Below are 16,209 nucleotides of genomic sequence, written 5' to 3'. Positions count from 1 at the left end.
TGCTTCATGGACCCATCTCTGATTCCAAGCACATCCAATTCTGAGGAGACACCTGTGCAGACCCCGAACATGCTGGAGGGTTTATATTGTAGTTTATTCCAAATTCCAGTTAATGCCTTTGTATCCCCCAGAATAAGTTGAGGATGTGACGGGCCTTGCATAGCCTGCTGCCATCTGGACTGGAGCCCATATAGGAGGCAGAAAAAGGGATGGATGGATGGATAGTTATAAGGCTCTTAGCCAAATTGTCAGTTTGTTGTTCAATCATTGTGGGTTTTTATAAAAATACTTCCTTTCATTTTTGAGGGAAAAGAAACAGTGAGCGCTTTGACAGAATGATTATCTGCAGACATGATGGCACATGGTTGTTCCTCCCTACTTTAGATCGATATGTACAATAGGATAAATGCTCTGTATAGCGCCTTTCTAGTCTTTTTGACCTCTCAAAGCATCTGCATTCACCATTCATTCACTAAACCTAAGTGCTCAAACAGAAACTAACATTCACACACTGGCGGAACAGCCACCAATATGGGGGTTCTTGGGCATCTTGCCCAAGGATACTTGAACTGCCGACCTTCCCATTAACAGGCAACCATCTCTACCTCCTGAGCCACAGCCGCCCCCATATACACAAGCTCCAAAGGCACAGAGTTGTTCCATAGTGACAGAAATGGTGTGTTACAGATGTAGTGATGCACTGACCTGAAGCCCAGCTGTCTACACACTACCTGGGCGTTGAGCTCGGTCCAGTTGTCATCACACACAGTGCCCCATTCTCCTTGGTGGTAAATCTCCACGCGACCCTCCATGTGGCTGTCTGCTCCCACAAGACGAACTGCACCATCTGCAACCACACAGGATCTGTTTTAGTGTTGGTGTAAGTGATCTCTTTGAGCTAACTTCAGATCACAATCATCCACCCAAGTCATAAAATATCTACCAGTGCTAAGTCAAAGGCATCTGAACTTGCTCTAGATTCTTGGAAACCTTTTCGCCAATCGTCCAAAAGGTTTCTTCAGTTCTGACTGACTGATGAGGAGTCTAAGGCAATTAACCTATGTAGCGTTGTTAACATACAGCAAGGAATACACAGACCTATGCAATAGGGCCACGAAACACCCACTAAAACAAGTGCATGGCCCACCACAGGAGAGCAAACTCCTTAGGTCAAGACGCAGTAGTATACCTACATCTAAAGCACATCTTTGAGGACAGAAATGTACACATTTTGGATAGAGAAGAAAGATGACTTGAAAGAGGAGTGAGGGAGGCCAAACTGGAATGTCAAACTGAAACAACGATCATAAAATAAAGTTACATCACTTTCCAGCCACAAAACAAAACTATGGGTTTATAGCCATTCTAGTGGCTTTGTGAGACTGTACTTAGGCATTGCAGTGCTTTGAGCTAAATGCTAATGCTACCAGAGCAACACAATGCTAGCATGTATAATGTTCACTAACTTAGTGAACATTGTACATGCTAAACACAAAGTACAGCTGATTATGTCTTTCGTTTTGCAGGTATTTGGTTCTAAACCAAAGCACTGAACAAATTTTGACCTGATAATAGTGCTCGAGGAAAATTTAAGGGGTCGACAAAGTTCTTTCAGAAGGGATATGAATGTCTGGAACAAATTTCATGGCAATCCATCCCGAAGTTGTTGAGACATTTCACTCAAAACAAAAAATTTGGACCATGTGGTTGTGGCTAGAGGAAAAGTCAAGTGATCGCCAAAGTCTGTAGGATTCACCCTCCGGGGTCCACAAATGTTTGGACAAACTTTCATGGCAATTCATCAGATATTTGTTGAGATATTTCAGTCTCAGATATTTCAAAGTGGTGGACCATCCAGCTGACCGACCAACTGACAGACAGATGTGAAGTAAACCTCCAAATAACTTCCTGGGGCTGCCCCACACTCAAAAGTGAATGAGCAGTGCAAGTTGATAAAGGTTTAATGCAAATATTCTCTGTTGCATGAAAGCAACAACCTGGAGAAAACCAATCCTGCTTGTTTGGGTTCAGTTGGAAATGGAGGCACATAGTTATTTTCTCTTCCACTTCATTGTTCATGTTAAAGATCTTGGGGACAAGGCTGATATTCGCTGTGAGCTTTCTGATTCTCTGTGATTTAACTATATTAAGCTACTGGGACTTACAGTTGCAGGAAAACGTATGTGAACCCTTTGGAATTACCTGATTTTCTCCATAAATTGGTCATCAAATGTGATCTGATCTTCATCTAAGTCACAACAATATACAAACACAGTCTTATTAATCCCACACAAACAATTTTATGTTCATGTTTTTATTGAACACACTGTGTAAACATTCACAGTGCAGGGTGGAAAAAGTATGTGAAGACTTGGATTTAATAAGTGCTTGACCCTCTGGTGTAAATCACTCTCTTGAGGTCATGCCACAGCATCTCAATCAGGTTGAGTTCAGGACTCTGACTGGGTCACTCCAGAAGGCACATTTTCTTCTGCTGAAGCCATTCTGTTGTGGATTTACTTCTGTGCTTTGGTTTGTTGTACTGTTGCTTCACTCATCTTCTGTTGAGCTGTTTGCGGGCCGATGGCAGACTAACATTATCCTGCAAAATTTCTTGATAAACTTTGGAACAAATTTTTCCGTCAATGATAGCAACCCTTCCAGGCCCTGAGGCAGAGAAGCAGCCCCAAACAATGATTCCCCCTCCACCATTCTTCACAATTGGGATGAGTTTTTGATTTTGGTGTGTTGTGCAATTTTCCTCCACACATAAGGTTCAGATCAGAAGAGAAAGATCAGATCATACTTTCTGACCAATTTATGCAGAAATCCAGGTACTTCCAAAGTGTTCTCATACTTTTTCCTGTGTCTTTAGATAAGAAAAAGGGTTGGTAGAAAAATATTTCTTGGCAAATTAACATCTTTGTGGTAATCCCACATAGTGGCAATGGGACAAAATAACCAAACTGAGTATGTAAATGATTGACACTGAACATGCTCGTAACCTTCAGGCTGGTGAGAGGCAGTAAGGAGTCTGCCTCTTTGAGTTTGTATGTGTGAACAGGGTATTGCAGTGGAGTCCTGACATCTTTTCCAGGCTGTTTTAACACACTTTCACACCTTAAATAACCCTTACATCAGAGCCATGTCACCTAACAATGTGACCTCAGTGATTCTCATTGTGACCTAAGCAACTCTCATTGAAACAACAGTCGTTAAGCTCCAGGGAATGCCCACCATTGGACTACAGGCGAAATAGCTTCAACAATCTACAGCAAGTCCAATTGCCCTTAACTTCTAGATATCACAGTGATATGTATTATTGGAGGATTCCTGCTTATATAAACACAGTAGACATTTTGCTATTTATATAATTTTTCATATTGGTTTAACCAATCAGTTGCTGATTCCTAGGAATCATTATAGTGTCATCTAATATGACCCGGTGAGATAATGTTTCCTCGGCTCTGACCTGTGTATGGGTTGCAGGACACCCCTGCATCTTCCATGTGGTCACAGTTGTGTTGCGCCCAGACGTTATGAGGACACTCCTCCAGACAGAGTTCATTGCCTGTACACTGAACCCCATCCAGCAAGATGGGACCAACACCCTGGCCAAAGTGGGCCCATGTCCATGCCTTGGCCACGCCCCTGTTGGTCAGGACAGACAAACACCACGTTTTTGTATAGCACAAGGTCTTTTACACCCAAACAATGTTTTATATATATATATATATATATATATATATATATATATATATATTAATAGAATATGATGGCAAATGTAGTTGTTTGAATAGAGCAATGAATCATTTAAAGACAGCAGGAGAATCTGATCATTGTTTTTCATCAAAAAAAGTTTAAATGTTTTAGAGATTTAACATATTGCCCAGTGAAACAGCAAAATGTGAAGAATGGTTTAGCTGAAGTTTAGTTGAACCTACACCTACAGGTGCAATTGTTTTTGCGTTTTTAAACTTCTGCATGCGTCCAGTTTAGCTGGACCTGTTTTAAATCACAGCTAAGCTTGTCAGATGTGAAGTGACACAGCAACAGACCCCTTATGTTCCACCACTGTTGCTGCTTGGACCGCTGATAATGTACACGAACAGTATGAGAAGGGCCATTCTGCATAATGAGTGCTTTTTCTTTTAATACTTATGTACTTATGCTGCTCTCCCCCTTTGGGGCATAAGGCAGCGATAATGTTTTACTACCTGTCACAACCTTTAGCTGCTACTTTTCCCTCGCCCCATGAGAGACCCATTTTTGGCAGCTCAGTCTCCATTCTTTTCTTCCTGTCTTCTGCTCTGTGTTTTTTAGATTATGTTTTTTCCTTGTTATTTAATCATCCCCCTCCTCTTATGTTTGGTATAACTCCCAGCCTTTGTATTTGCTCATCCTCTGTTGTGTTTTTTTCCAGACCTACTATTACTAAAGTATTTAAGTGGAGTTTAAATACTTTAAGTATTTAAGTATTTAAGATACTTAAGATACTTTAGTATTTAAGTGGTCTGTTCGCAGTCTGTGCCAGTTCACTTGTGTTTTTTGACCCCATTTTCCCTAGTGCCTGGTTCCCCTTAGAACATTGACATTCTTTATGTAGCAGTAACACAGCAGTTGTTTTTACCCTAGGCCCAGCTGTCGGCACACCACCTCAGCATCAGCGTCATCCCACTGGTCATCGCAAATGGTTCCCCACCTGCCACCATGGTACACCTCAACGCGGCCCTCAAAGTCCTCCAGGCCCCCCACCAGCCTCAAGGGGATGCCAGTGCCTAAAAGACAAAAGGTCAAGAAAAGACTTCTGGAAAGCTTTCAGACCCAAGTCTCTGCAGTAGTGGGCATTCGCTCTTATATACGCGTACCCCCCAGCTGTGTAAAATTTGCCTGTTAAATTTGTCTTCTTGTTTTGGACTTTCTTTCTGTTCACCTTCCTGCTCGTCCTTTTATGTTGCTTCCAGGATTTAGTTTCTTTTATCAGTCAGCCAGCCAAGGATTATAACTTTTGCTGTTGTCTGTGGATTTTTGTATTTCTGCTGTGCCTATTCAGATTATTTCTCTTTTTTATATTGTTTTAATAAACTTAACAACTTATTTCTGCCTCCATGAAGGGTTTCTGCAATTGAGTCCAAAAACCTGTTTTCTGCCTTGTCTCCTATCATGACAGCTAAGTTCTGAGGGAATGCTGATATGTGTGTCAATCAGAGTCTTGAAACTATGGTGAGATAAACAACCAGTGCGAACAAGACAAAATCCTAGCCCTACTGTATGTATCCAACATTATATGTGGATATGATGCATCCACAATACGTTTATTAATGATGTATTTGTTTAGTCTCACCTTCAGGTTCAGCGCAAACCACCCCTGCTTCATTGCCATGGTAGCAGTCGCTGGTCACAAACTTCCTGCTCCGGCATTCCAGCAGGGAATTCTCATTACCACGGCAACCCAGACGTTCATAGTGGAAGATGGAACCTGGCCCGAAGTAGGAATGCTGCAGGGCTGTGCCAATCTCACTGCATGGACAGCAAAGAGACAATGGAAATGTTAATAGAAGACATTCAAGTATTTAAATGATAATTCTAATGGAAGCTATTAATGCTATAAGCTCAATGCATTCAGTAACATTACTTCCCAAAATGTTTACATACTTTGATTTTCCCAAGAAAAAAGAGTCAAGAGTCCCTCAGTTTTATACAGTTTTATCTGTTCAAAGCACCACCACAACACTACAAGTACTTTTAATTATAGTCCCCACAGCAACTATGTTTCCATTAATTAATTCTGTGATATACAGCGACCTCTTAGGAAACTGCTACCTCAGTTGGTTGCTGCTCAGTCTGCTCCTGTTTCTGTCCCTCCAGCCACTTCTCACTTCCACCAGACCCATGCATTTCTAAGGAATTTTCCAGACCTGCCATTCTCCACCTGTCCACCAGATACCTAGGACTTTCCCACCAATCCAGGTCACCTGACTCACATCCACCATCTCATCTGTTCACTTTGGCAAATCATCCCCACCTGCTGACACACCCGTCTCTCATAATCTCATCAGTGCTTCAGTGTGTAGCCTATAACTATAGACGGCATATTACTAGACAAAGCCACCACGCAGGTTTGAATGGAGAGCAGTGGGATGGGATGCCACAGGTTTTGATGTCACTTTTGGGCCTACATGGAACCTTCCATGTAGGCTTTGGTCGGCTTCACTATTCCAACTCTGGCTTACCGCCTTGCCTATAACCAGCTCAACAGTCCTTTCCCAGTCTGACATGTTGTGAGCTCACATTCCACTAATCTGTTCCTGTTCCTGATTTTCTGCATGATATCTGCTTCCTGTGTTTTGACCTGCTGTCTTTTCATGCGCTTCCTTTCTGCATTGCTCCTCTTGTTTGTGCTGCCTCCTAGTCACTCACTGTAAGCACATGTTCATTTGAAAGTTGGTCAGTAAAGTCCTTTTTCTTCGACATGTTCTCCTCACTTTCTGCATTAGGGTCCTTAAAGTAACTGTGAATCTCAGAAAAGCCATATCCAACTTATTTTAAAATATTGTTAATGAGGCTAAAGGCAACTGCAAGCTAATTATTAACTCACTCTAACGGAAAGGCAAAATGTATATACAGTATGGGTTGGAAGCATACCTTTCCAACAGCATTGACGTCAGCCATCATAACACCTATTTTTAAAGCTGGTACCCACATGAACTAAACTACAGACCAATAAAGGTTACAAGGTAGCATTATTTATCATTTTACAACATAGGGTTGTATATTAAGATGAATTGTTCTATTCAAAATTATATACACTAGATAAATACTATCTACATTAGGGTAGAAAAATAACTATTTTACATGGTGGAGTGCTGAGGATGAGGTGGAGCTGAGGAGTTTCAACCTGAGGCCATGTCATGCCAGTTGATGATGTTTCCAGTCAGGATGCTTTCTACTTGGCATAGGCAAGGCCTTTTTAAGTTTCCAGGCATTTCTGAGCTTTCTTTACTAGCATGGAGATTTGAGATGACCATGCCAGGTTCTCTGTGATGATGATTCCCAGGAACCTAAAACTGTTCAAATGCTCCACCTCCGCTCCACTGATGTAGAAAGGAGTGTGTGACTTCACCTCCTTTTTCCTAAAATCAAAGATCCGCTCCTTGGTTTGCTGACGTTGAGCAGCAGGTTGTTCTCTGTGCGCCACTCTGCAAGACTGTCAACTTCCTTCCAATATGAAGTTTCGTGATTGTTTGAATTCCAGCCAATGATGGTGGTGTCATTCGCAAGCTTCACAACAGAGTTCTCTCCATGTCGGGGGATGCAGTCGTGGCTGTACAGCGTGAACAGGAGGGGGCTGAGTACACAGCCCTGGGGGCTCTGGGGTTGAGCACTAGAGTGGAGGAGATTAGTCCACCAATCCGAACTGACTGGGGTCCGTTTGTGAGGAAGTCCAATATCCAGTTGCAGTATCCATGTTGTATTTAAACCCAGAGTGCGCAGTTTGCCAATCAGTTTCATGGGGGAGATTTTGTTGAATGCTGAGCTGAAATCAACAAACTGCAATCTGCATGATGTACGTGGTGTTGCTGATGTCGGGGTGGCCATGGCACAGTCACTGAATAAGACACATTTACCAATGTGTCCTTGAGCAAGACACGTAACCACTGGTTGCTCCGGAGAAGTGTGACCTCTGTCTTATATGGCAATTTAAGTCGCTCTGGATAAAAGCATCAGCCAAATGACTGAATGTAAATGTTTTTCTCAAGGTAAGAAAGGGCTGTGGAGAGCAGGGGAGATGGTATCGTCTGTGGATCAGTTGGATCTGTTGGATCTGAAAGAAAACTAGCGATGGTCTGGTCTGCCAGGGATTTTGTTCTTTATGTGCTGGAGAGGGTTAACCACTAACCCCTTGTAATGAAGCAAATAACTGCATATCTAAATACTGGTAATGTCACTCTTCACCCTATGCAGGTTAGCTTCAGAGTCAATCACTCAGCAGATTGCTGCTACCTTTTAGAAGCCATCAACTCCAAGTTAGACAAAGGGGGCATTGTGGGTATAGTCTTTCTTTCTGTTTCATGTCTTTCTTGGTGATAAAATCTCCCACCTTGTTCTCCTTGTCTGTCTGTTCACCTCCTGTGTTGTCCCAAAGTTTCATAGTGACAGAGATGAACAGCATCACCATATGTAACCAAAGTAACTCACTCTCAATCTTGCCTGTGTGTGCACGGTGCGAGAGGGGAAGGAGAGATGCTAACCAAGAGCAGCTAGCAGGGGAATACATTAGCCTACAATAGAAAAAGATTTTGTATATGTTACATACATTTACATTTAGCTGACTGGTGACCAGAACCAGTTGCCACGGGCTTTAGCCTCCTCATCAGCGTGTCCACCTCCTGTACCCGAGGACGCCGGTTTGAGTCAGGCCTGTGCAGTACATTCTTGGGAGCAGCCGCATACACTCACTTTAATCTTCTTTTTAACTTTGTTTGTTGACTCCATCGTCTTAGCGCTACTGCGGGACCCGCAGTATATTCTTTAACTGTCCGCTCCCTCGCGATTTGTGTTGGGTCCTGCGGGACCCGTGGGATCCCAATCCCAATGCAGCTCTCTAGCCCAAATCTTTAGTCATGGAGTAAATGTACACATGTATGCTGATGACACCATTATCTACACTCATGGAAAAAGTGCAGAGGAAGTGGCAAACCAAATTACATCTGTAATGGAGTAGCAAGTGGCTTAATCACTCCTGCCTCACTGTAAACATGGAAAAAACTGTTGCTTGTTTTTTTCCCAATCACACAGAATAATCAATACTATCCTGAAGTCTAGATTCAAGGCAAAGAAAATGTAACCATCAATGAATTTAAATACTTAAGGTTGTAACTTTTAAAAACCACAAACTGTTTTGTAAATGCTATGTGCATCCTGTGACTATGCACATAGTGAACAGTATAAGGATATATCTAATGCTTGTTGTATGTAATGTGCATCCTGGGGACTGGGAATTAAAATATGCTTTTAGCTATATCTCTGCATAATGCACCACATTTCAAGTATTGACATTTATGTATATTTTTATATGGGTACCTGTCAAATTAACTTAAAAATAATGGTTTCAACATGTCCACATATATATTGTCGTTAGAAACATGTTTGGCTCTGTGAGACTGCCCTCACCCCAGTCCGAGTTGTCTGCATATGACACTGGCATCACGGTCGGTCCAGTGTGTATCACATACCGCCCCCCACTGACCGTTCAGGTAGACCTCTAGGCGGCCGCTGTTGCCCGATGACCCCCCTACCAATCTGGCTGCACCTGCAAATGGAAAAGGAAGAATTCCCACAGGTAAACCTGTTACTGTACATGGAAATATGAATAATAAAGTTTTAGTTTGGTACTTTTTTATATGTGAGGTATGCAAATGTGGAGAAGTCCAACAACATGACAAATACCAAGATGTAGAGCAATAACAACACAGCTAGTAATGTAACTAACATTACCTAAGTTGTGGGTTAGCACACTGCTGCTCCAGTTGCTGCTGCAATTCTAACATGTAGTGAGGACAGTAATATTCCAACACTGACAAACTTTACACACTGCACAGAGTGGGAGGAACAGGGGGCTATCCATCTGTCTATCCATTCGTTCATCTGTCCATTCATCCATGCATCTCTGCTCAGACATCCTCAGATACCTGGTGCCCTTCCACAGCTCACCCTGATGGCAGTCGCAGTAGGCCCAGCTGATGGCACCGGAGCTCTGCCTGAAGAAGCACCAGGGATTGGGCTCTCGGTCTGGGTTTCGGCAGAAGCTATGTTCCCCCAGGCCTCGGCCCGGGTACTGTCGTATATAGTCTGGGAAATCTGTCCACTTCAGGCAGGGGGAGCCTGAGTCCGTGTGGGAAACTGAGCCATTATAGTAGCCCACTTCTGTAAAACCTTCTGAACAGGAGAGCGGAGCTGCAAACACAGATCATCACAGAGTCAGTCATACAGTCTTTACTAAATCACATTTCATGAATAACAACAAAACAATGAGCTTTAAGATATAAGAAATAATTATTAAAAACAAAGACAGCACCAGATGTCGTAAGATGAATGACTATGTTTTTAGTCAAAAGTCTTTACAAACTAATTTTCTCTCCATGAATACGTTTACAAAAAGCACAAACAGAGGGGCACAATTTTGGCAGTTGTTTAGTCAGTTCAACACTTTGGTTCAGAGCAAATTATTATATAATAATAATTTGCTCTGAACCAAAGTGTTAATATATTATTAACCAAATATTAATATATTATATTAAAGTCTCTAGGAGCCACTAGTGAAGCTTTCTACTAACAGAGCAGGGTACCTTTTTTGACATCTCGCAGGTTCTGTTCCTGTTAAACACAATAGTTTAGAGGTCAAACTGGCGACCTTTACATTTTAACAGCAAAGAGAAGTCTCAATGTTAGATAAACATTCCAGTGATAATTTAGCAAATACCAGCTCTTGAGACTCTTTTGTGAGTTTGTGCCTTTTTCCTTTGTTACTGATGAGACTGTTGTTTTCTAAGGGATGGGTTTGGTTCCCGTCTTTGGTCCGCTTCACAAAATAAAAATGGCTTGGTGTCTGGTGTATTGGGAGTTTTTAGTTGAAGGGGTAGACATGATCCTATTGATCTAAACATCCTCCAGCCATGTTATTCTCAAAGTCACTTCAGAGTGTGTAACCTGAAGTCAGTGGTTTGCAGGACCATTTCAAATATTCTAAAGCATTTAAAGCTATGCCACATTTTTTGTAGTATTTCAATGAAGTTGAAAGGTGTGGGAATTGGTTGAACTCACCAAAGTTATCCTGAGTTGACATTGTCATGTTATGAGCTGTCTTTCTTTTTTTCAGTTTTTTTTTTACGCCTGGGGGGTTGTTTTTATCAATTACATTCCATCCATCTGTCCATTCGTCAAAAAGCTCTAGGTACCAGGTTGCAGAAGGGTGAGAAGGGAAACATAATTTGGCGAGTTGAGACTTGGGGGTGACCCTTCCTTCTACTCTGCCTGGTCTGCTTGTGTTTTCTCCTCCCCTAGCAGGAAGTGGACTGGCAGAGAGCAGGTTGTTAATGAGCCGGCTCACTGGGACTGATGAGCTGGCAAGCCTACAGAGCTGGCCAATTCAGTCTGCCTTTGCACTCTCAGCTTTTAGTATTCACCATCTCTATACACTATTTTTCACTCACGTTGACACTCGCATACATAATACAACACATTTTATGAATTTGTTTTTTAGATATGTACTTAATGTATTTAAGTAAAGGATCTGAGTGCTTCTTTTACTATTGCCTCTCTGTGGCGCTGAAATGATATGTGGTTGGTCAGAGGTGACCTCCCTTATCAGGTCTAAAATTGAGAGTCCCATAAATAAGCAAAGAGCTTACATGATCCTCTGGGATGAACAAAATACTTGATTGGTAAAAAAAAAAAAACAAGTTCTATGAAGCTGAAGTACATGTCCAACATGACTCATGCATCTGGGGGGCAGATGGTGGTTTAACAAGACAATGATGTGGCTAGATGCAGGGAAGACACTTAAGAGCAACCAGAAGCACTGCCAACTGTAAAACGGATCTATAAAACTGCTTCCTGAGGAGACACTATGTGACTGGTTCTCACAAACACACACACACACACACACACACACACACACACACACACACAACAAACAACATGAACAACCCTGATTTATACAAAATCCCACAGTCAATTACTCAACATTGGCACATGTTGATTCTTGCCAACACAGCTGACAAACATAAAATACTCAAGAGACAGCTCATCCATTTTCCAGTGGGAGTATCTGACAAGTATGAAGTCAGTATAGGTCTTTGTTCCAATTAGTGGTGAAGCCTCATTGCCATAAGGCATGAAGCATGAAATTCAGGTAATCTACAGGGAATCCACTGCTGTGAGCTATAGGCACAGGATAGATACACAGGATGCTGTTGTTGGAGACAGAATGAGCATAAAGGCTATACTATAGACTGCAAACGCTAGACAGAAAGGTAAAGGATATTGGTAATTATGGCTTGACTGGTGGGAGCAGTTTTATCTGAGCAGAGGTTGAGAATACATGTAAAACCTCTCAACCTGGGATTATAAAATTGACTAAATACATGGCCAGTACCTACAAAAATGACTGAACCTCATCTTGATTTTTCACAACATTCAAACACTGTGGATGTTAATATTGTTGGACACTGATGAATTGAAAAAATCCTGAAGGTGTTGGATGGGATGAGGTCGGGGCTCTGGCAGGCCAGTCAGGTTCTTCTAGGCAAGAAGGGGGATACAAAGGGGGAATTGTATGCTGTAGTATTAAGATTTCCCTTCACTGCAAGTAAAGGGCCCAAACCAGGAAAAACAGACCCAGACCAAAAGTATATGAACAGAGGGCTCCACATGTTGCACGATCAGCATTTCAAGTCCTAACACAGATTCTGGATTGGAATGAGGTCTGGACTCTGACTAAGCCACCTCTGGGAATTAACACTGTTGTTTTAAAGCCATTCCTGTATAGCGTTGGCTTTGTGTTTGGGCTTGTTGTCTTGCTACTTAAACCAGGTTCATGCTGGGAGTCTTTCTGCTGTCTGTGCTTGGTCTACACCAAACATGGTGTTTAGTTGACGGCCAAACAGCTCAGTTTGAATTTTCAGTTCATCAGACCTCAGAACATTGTTCCACCTTGTTTCAGAGTCTCCCAACACTAGCCTAGATGTCATGTACCATTTGCCATAACAACAGCTGGACTGCTAACAGATGCAAACAAGAAGCAGGACTCATAGTTAGAGTAATGTGGGCCACCAACTGGGTATGACAGTGTGAAACAACAGGTAGGATCAGATGTGCTGCCCTATGTGCCTCGCTCATCTACATACTTCACACAAGTTATGAGGCAACACATTAGTAATGTTCATGTAGCTGTGGACATTCCCCCAAACAGACCCTCATATTAATAAAGATTTTCAGATCACCCTTACCTTTACTCTGCACAACATTCAAGTGCGCACCTTCATTGACCTGTGGAAGAAATACAGTGTCATGGAACAGATACTGAGTTTGAAGTAGAAAGCAGATGGATTACTGCAAGGCTTTTAAACAGTTTTCATGACACAGACCCAACTTTAATCTAAGATATCACACGGAAGACCCGGAGCTCACATGATGAGAAGCTCCTTGTTGGTACATCTGTTAACTATGCCAGCTTTTCATGAGCCTGTTTGGGTTAGCAGTGTACAGAATTAGGAGTTTGTCACCACTGAATAATGACCTCATCAATCAGAAGGGCAGACACTGTTGTGACTGACAGATAGCAAAGTGTTGCAGATAGTCAAGCGGGGCGGAGTCTTCGGATCTGAACAAGGAAAGATTATCGCAATGAATGAGGTGCAATGCAATGAAACATTGTTTTTGTATCAACATTAACATGTATCAAATTCATTCTGACAGTTTTCATTCAACATATATTTAGGATTGAATTAAATGAAATAAAAATATGACCAGACAGCTGTGGCTAAAATGAAAGTTTGGGTGGAATAAGAGAAAGAATAAACTTTTTGAAGTGGATATAATGCATTTAATAAGGCGACCATGAACAGGTTACTGTCATGAACATCAACAGTTCAATAGTGCAGTAACAGTAAAATCTCCCTCCAAGGACTTTATTGTGGCCTTTCATATGCCGATAGATAAATAGTCAGGACATCTGGAGCCTAGGCAAACCAGAGGGCCCCTAAACAATAAACTCTTGTCTTTTCTAAAGTAAAGTGGTAAACATTTAAGTAACTTTTTTTGTGTTCTTTGAGCTTTTTTTTTTAAAATTGCAGGTTGGATCTGATCAGGGTTTGGGGGTTTAGGGTGTTGTAAAATCAGGTAGACTTGAACCAATGCTGTTAAACTGTGTGTTTCATGTTCATATTTCTGAGCCATGTGAGTGTGAGTCACATCTGCAGTGAGTGTGAATAAAAATGAGTGTAGACTTTGGCCTGCTGATAATATAAAGCAAACAGAACAATCACCAGTTTTCTCTGTAGTCCAGCACACTGGATCTGAACTGAAACAATGACTATGAGCTCAAAGCACTGACGCTCAGTTTGAAATTGTTGAAATGCATACTGGGTGAAAAGTGAAGGAATTACAGTTCTGTAATTATCTTCCAAAACTGTGTTGTACATTGTTCACCCAGTGTAGATATGCAGTTACTGTATATATATATATATGACAACATCAAATTCCTTAAGGCCGACAGTCAAGCCTTACAGACTGCACTGATCAAACATAGACCTGTAGTTTTTGGAAAACACATCTTGTAATTTATGCATCAATGTTGTCTTTGACTCAACATGCCTACTACAAACATATCGTGCTGATTGGCTAGCTATTGGTAATCTATTCATAGTTACTTGAACCTAAAAAAATATGTATTTAAATGTATTTTTTATATTTCCCTATGTAGCTATCATGTTTTCTGTTTAACTGTAAAGCCTTGTTGCTGAAATGTGCTTTATAAATAAACGTGCCTTGCCTTACTTTATCACTACTGTATTATTGTATTATTATCATATTGCATGCGTGTGTTCTTTGTATTCCCAGTCTGTTCATGTTAAAAAAGTGCATAACCCCCTTGTCTGTTTACATTCTCTTACTGATTTGATTTTCTTCTTTCTTTTCAATTGGCTGATGCTATGAGCGTAACACAGGCTAGAAGTCAATTCATCTGAGTCCATGGCAGCTCAGTTAAATATCTGATTCTGAAATGTTTAATGAAGTTGTTTTTGCACAGCAGGTGTTGTTTGGCAGACAGCCGGACTTGTAGGAGAACCCACAGACTCTGGAGCTTCAAAAACAAAAATTGAAGGTAAATTTCCAACTTAGAAATTGATCACATCACCAGATATTGTTCATCATTTTTTACTCATCAATATGTTATCTTAGCCTGGCTTAAGATCATATCAGAAATCTTAACTGAGCAAGGCTATATGAAGAGATGGGTAAGGTTTAGAGTTACAAGTGTTCAAACTGAACAACCCCTTCCCTGCTTACAGCTTTCTTTTATCCCTGCTGGAAGCTGTTAGCGCCCACCTCAGGTTTCCACAAGAGATTAATCAACTCTTTTGGAGAAAGAAACAAAAAAACAACTCATGAGGTGCAGTGTGAGGGTCTGATGTGGATCTATGAGTTAGTAAACTTGTTTAAAGTGTGGTGCTTCAGATTATTGTCTCTAGTTACCCTATTATTAGAAGGCTGCCTACGTTATTTTCAGGAAACATCCTAGAAATTTTTTGACATGTGACATAGGAACATGACACAGCCTGTCCCGGTCCAGGCTAAATGACTAATCGTAGCCTAAACATCAGCTTGATATAGGCTGAGAGTGTCTGGTCTGCTTACCTCTGCAGAGACAAACAGGGCCAGAAACAGACAGCAGGAGACGAACCCGGGCACGACTTTCCTCCGGTCCATCCTGCTGAAGTAACCATCTCCTCCACACACCTTCACCCACTCAGCCCGCCTTCTGATCAGCTTTCCTCTCCGTGCGATCAGAAACGGACGGGAAAACACGCTCAAAGACAGCCCGCCGGCTGTGGTGCGCTCTGAACTCCAGACATCCAACCCACCCCGGAGCTAAAAATGACGCGCTGTTGGCGAGCAAAGGACATATCTCTCTCTCTCTCTCTCTCTCTCTCTCTCTCTCTCTCTCTCTCACACACACACACACACACACACACACAGTGGCACGTCAAAGCTGTTTCCCATAAATAAAAGGTGTGACGCCTTAACCTTCATACCAATGACCGACATAAGAGCCTCTGTAAATAATTCATCTTTACACTTTCTTAGTAGTCTAAATAGTCTTAAAACAGCCAGTTTACAACAGTCTATCCTGAGGCGCCAGATACATTTTAGATAGATAATATGACTAGAATAAAGAAAGACAGGGAGTCCAAGTTTTGACTGAGAATACCAATGAGTCTAAGCTAAGCCTACCTACTGCACACAGGACTCCCCGGACAGCAGGACTGAATGGACCTGGTCCTGGTGAAATAACAGGTTAACCAAGACCAATGACGAATTTAAACTGGTTTGATCAGTTTATCAGAATTTAATCAGTTTGAATGGAACATATATTACTCATAATTTAACTTAATGACCTGGAAAGACATGTTCCTCCCTAAACCC

At 41.7% G+C, this 16,209-nt stretch overlaps 1 protein-coding gene across 1 annotated transcript in view; it reads right to left on the bottom strand.

Moving 5' to 3' along the window:
- Window positions 1-15,680, bottom strand: part of si:ch211-51a6.2 (neurotrypsin) — a 28,008-nt gene extending 12,328 nt beyond the window's left edge. Inside the window, exons 1-8 of the mRNA XM_038737880.1 lie at window positions 15,421-15,680; window positions 13,011-13,050; window positions 9,715-9,957; window positions 9,175-9,313; window positions 5,345-5,520; window positions 4,631-4,778; window positions 3,473-3,651; window positions 706-847 (exon numbers count right to left, since the gene is read on the bottom strand). Coding sequence (XP_038593808.1) covers window positions 706-847; window positions 3,473-3,651; window positions 4,631-4,778; window positions 5,345-5,520; window positions 9,175-9,313; window positions 9,715-9,957; window positions 13,011-13,050; window positions 15,421-15,492 — 1,139 coding nt within the window. The 5' untranslated portion in view covers window positions 15,493-15,680. The remainder of the gene's footprint in view (window positions 1-705; window positions 848-3,472; window positions 3,652-4,630; window positions 4,779-5,344; window positions 5,521-9,174; window positions 9,314-9,714; window positions 9,958-13,010; window positions 13,051-15,420) is intronic.
- Window positions 15,681-16,209: the final 529 nt, after the last annotated feature.

This window comes from Micropterus salmoides, unplaced genomic scaffold, assembly GCF_014851395.1.
Source record: "Micropterus salmoides isolate LMB-PRFRI ecotype aquatic unplaced genomic scaffold, ASM1485139v1 Ms_hic_scaffold_22, whole genome shotgun sequence".
In the NCBI taxonomy this organism is placed as follows: Eukaryota; Metazoa; Chordata; class Actinopteri; order Centrarchiformes; family Centrarchidae; genus Micropterus; species Micropterus salmoides.
This window is presented reverse-complemented; position numbering and strand designations above follow the sequence as displayed.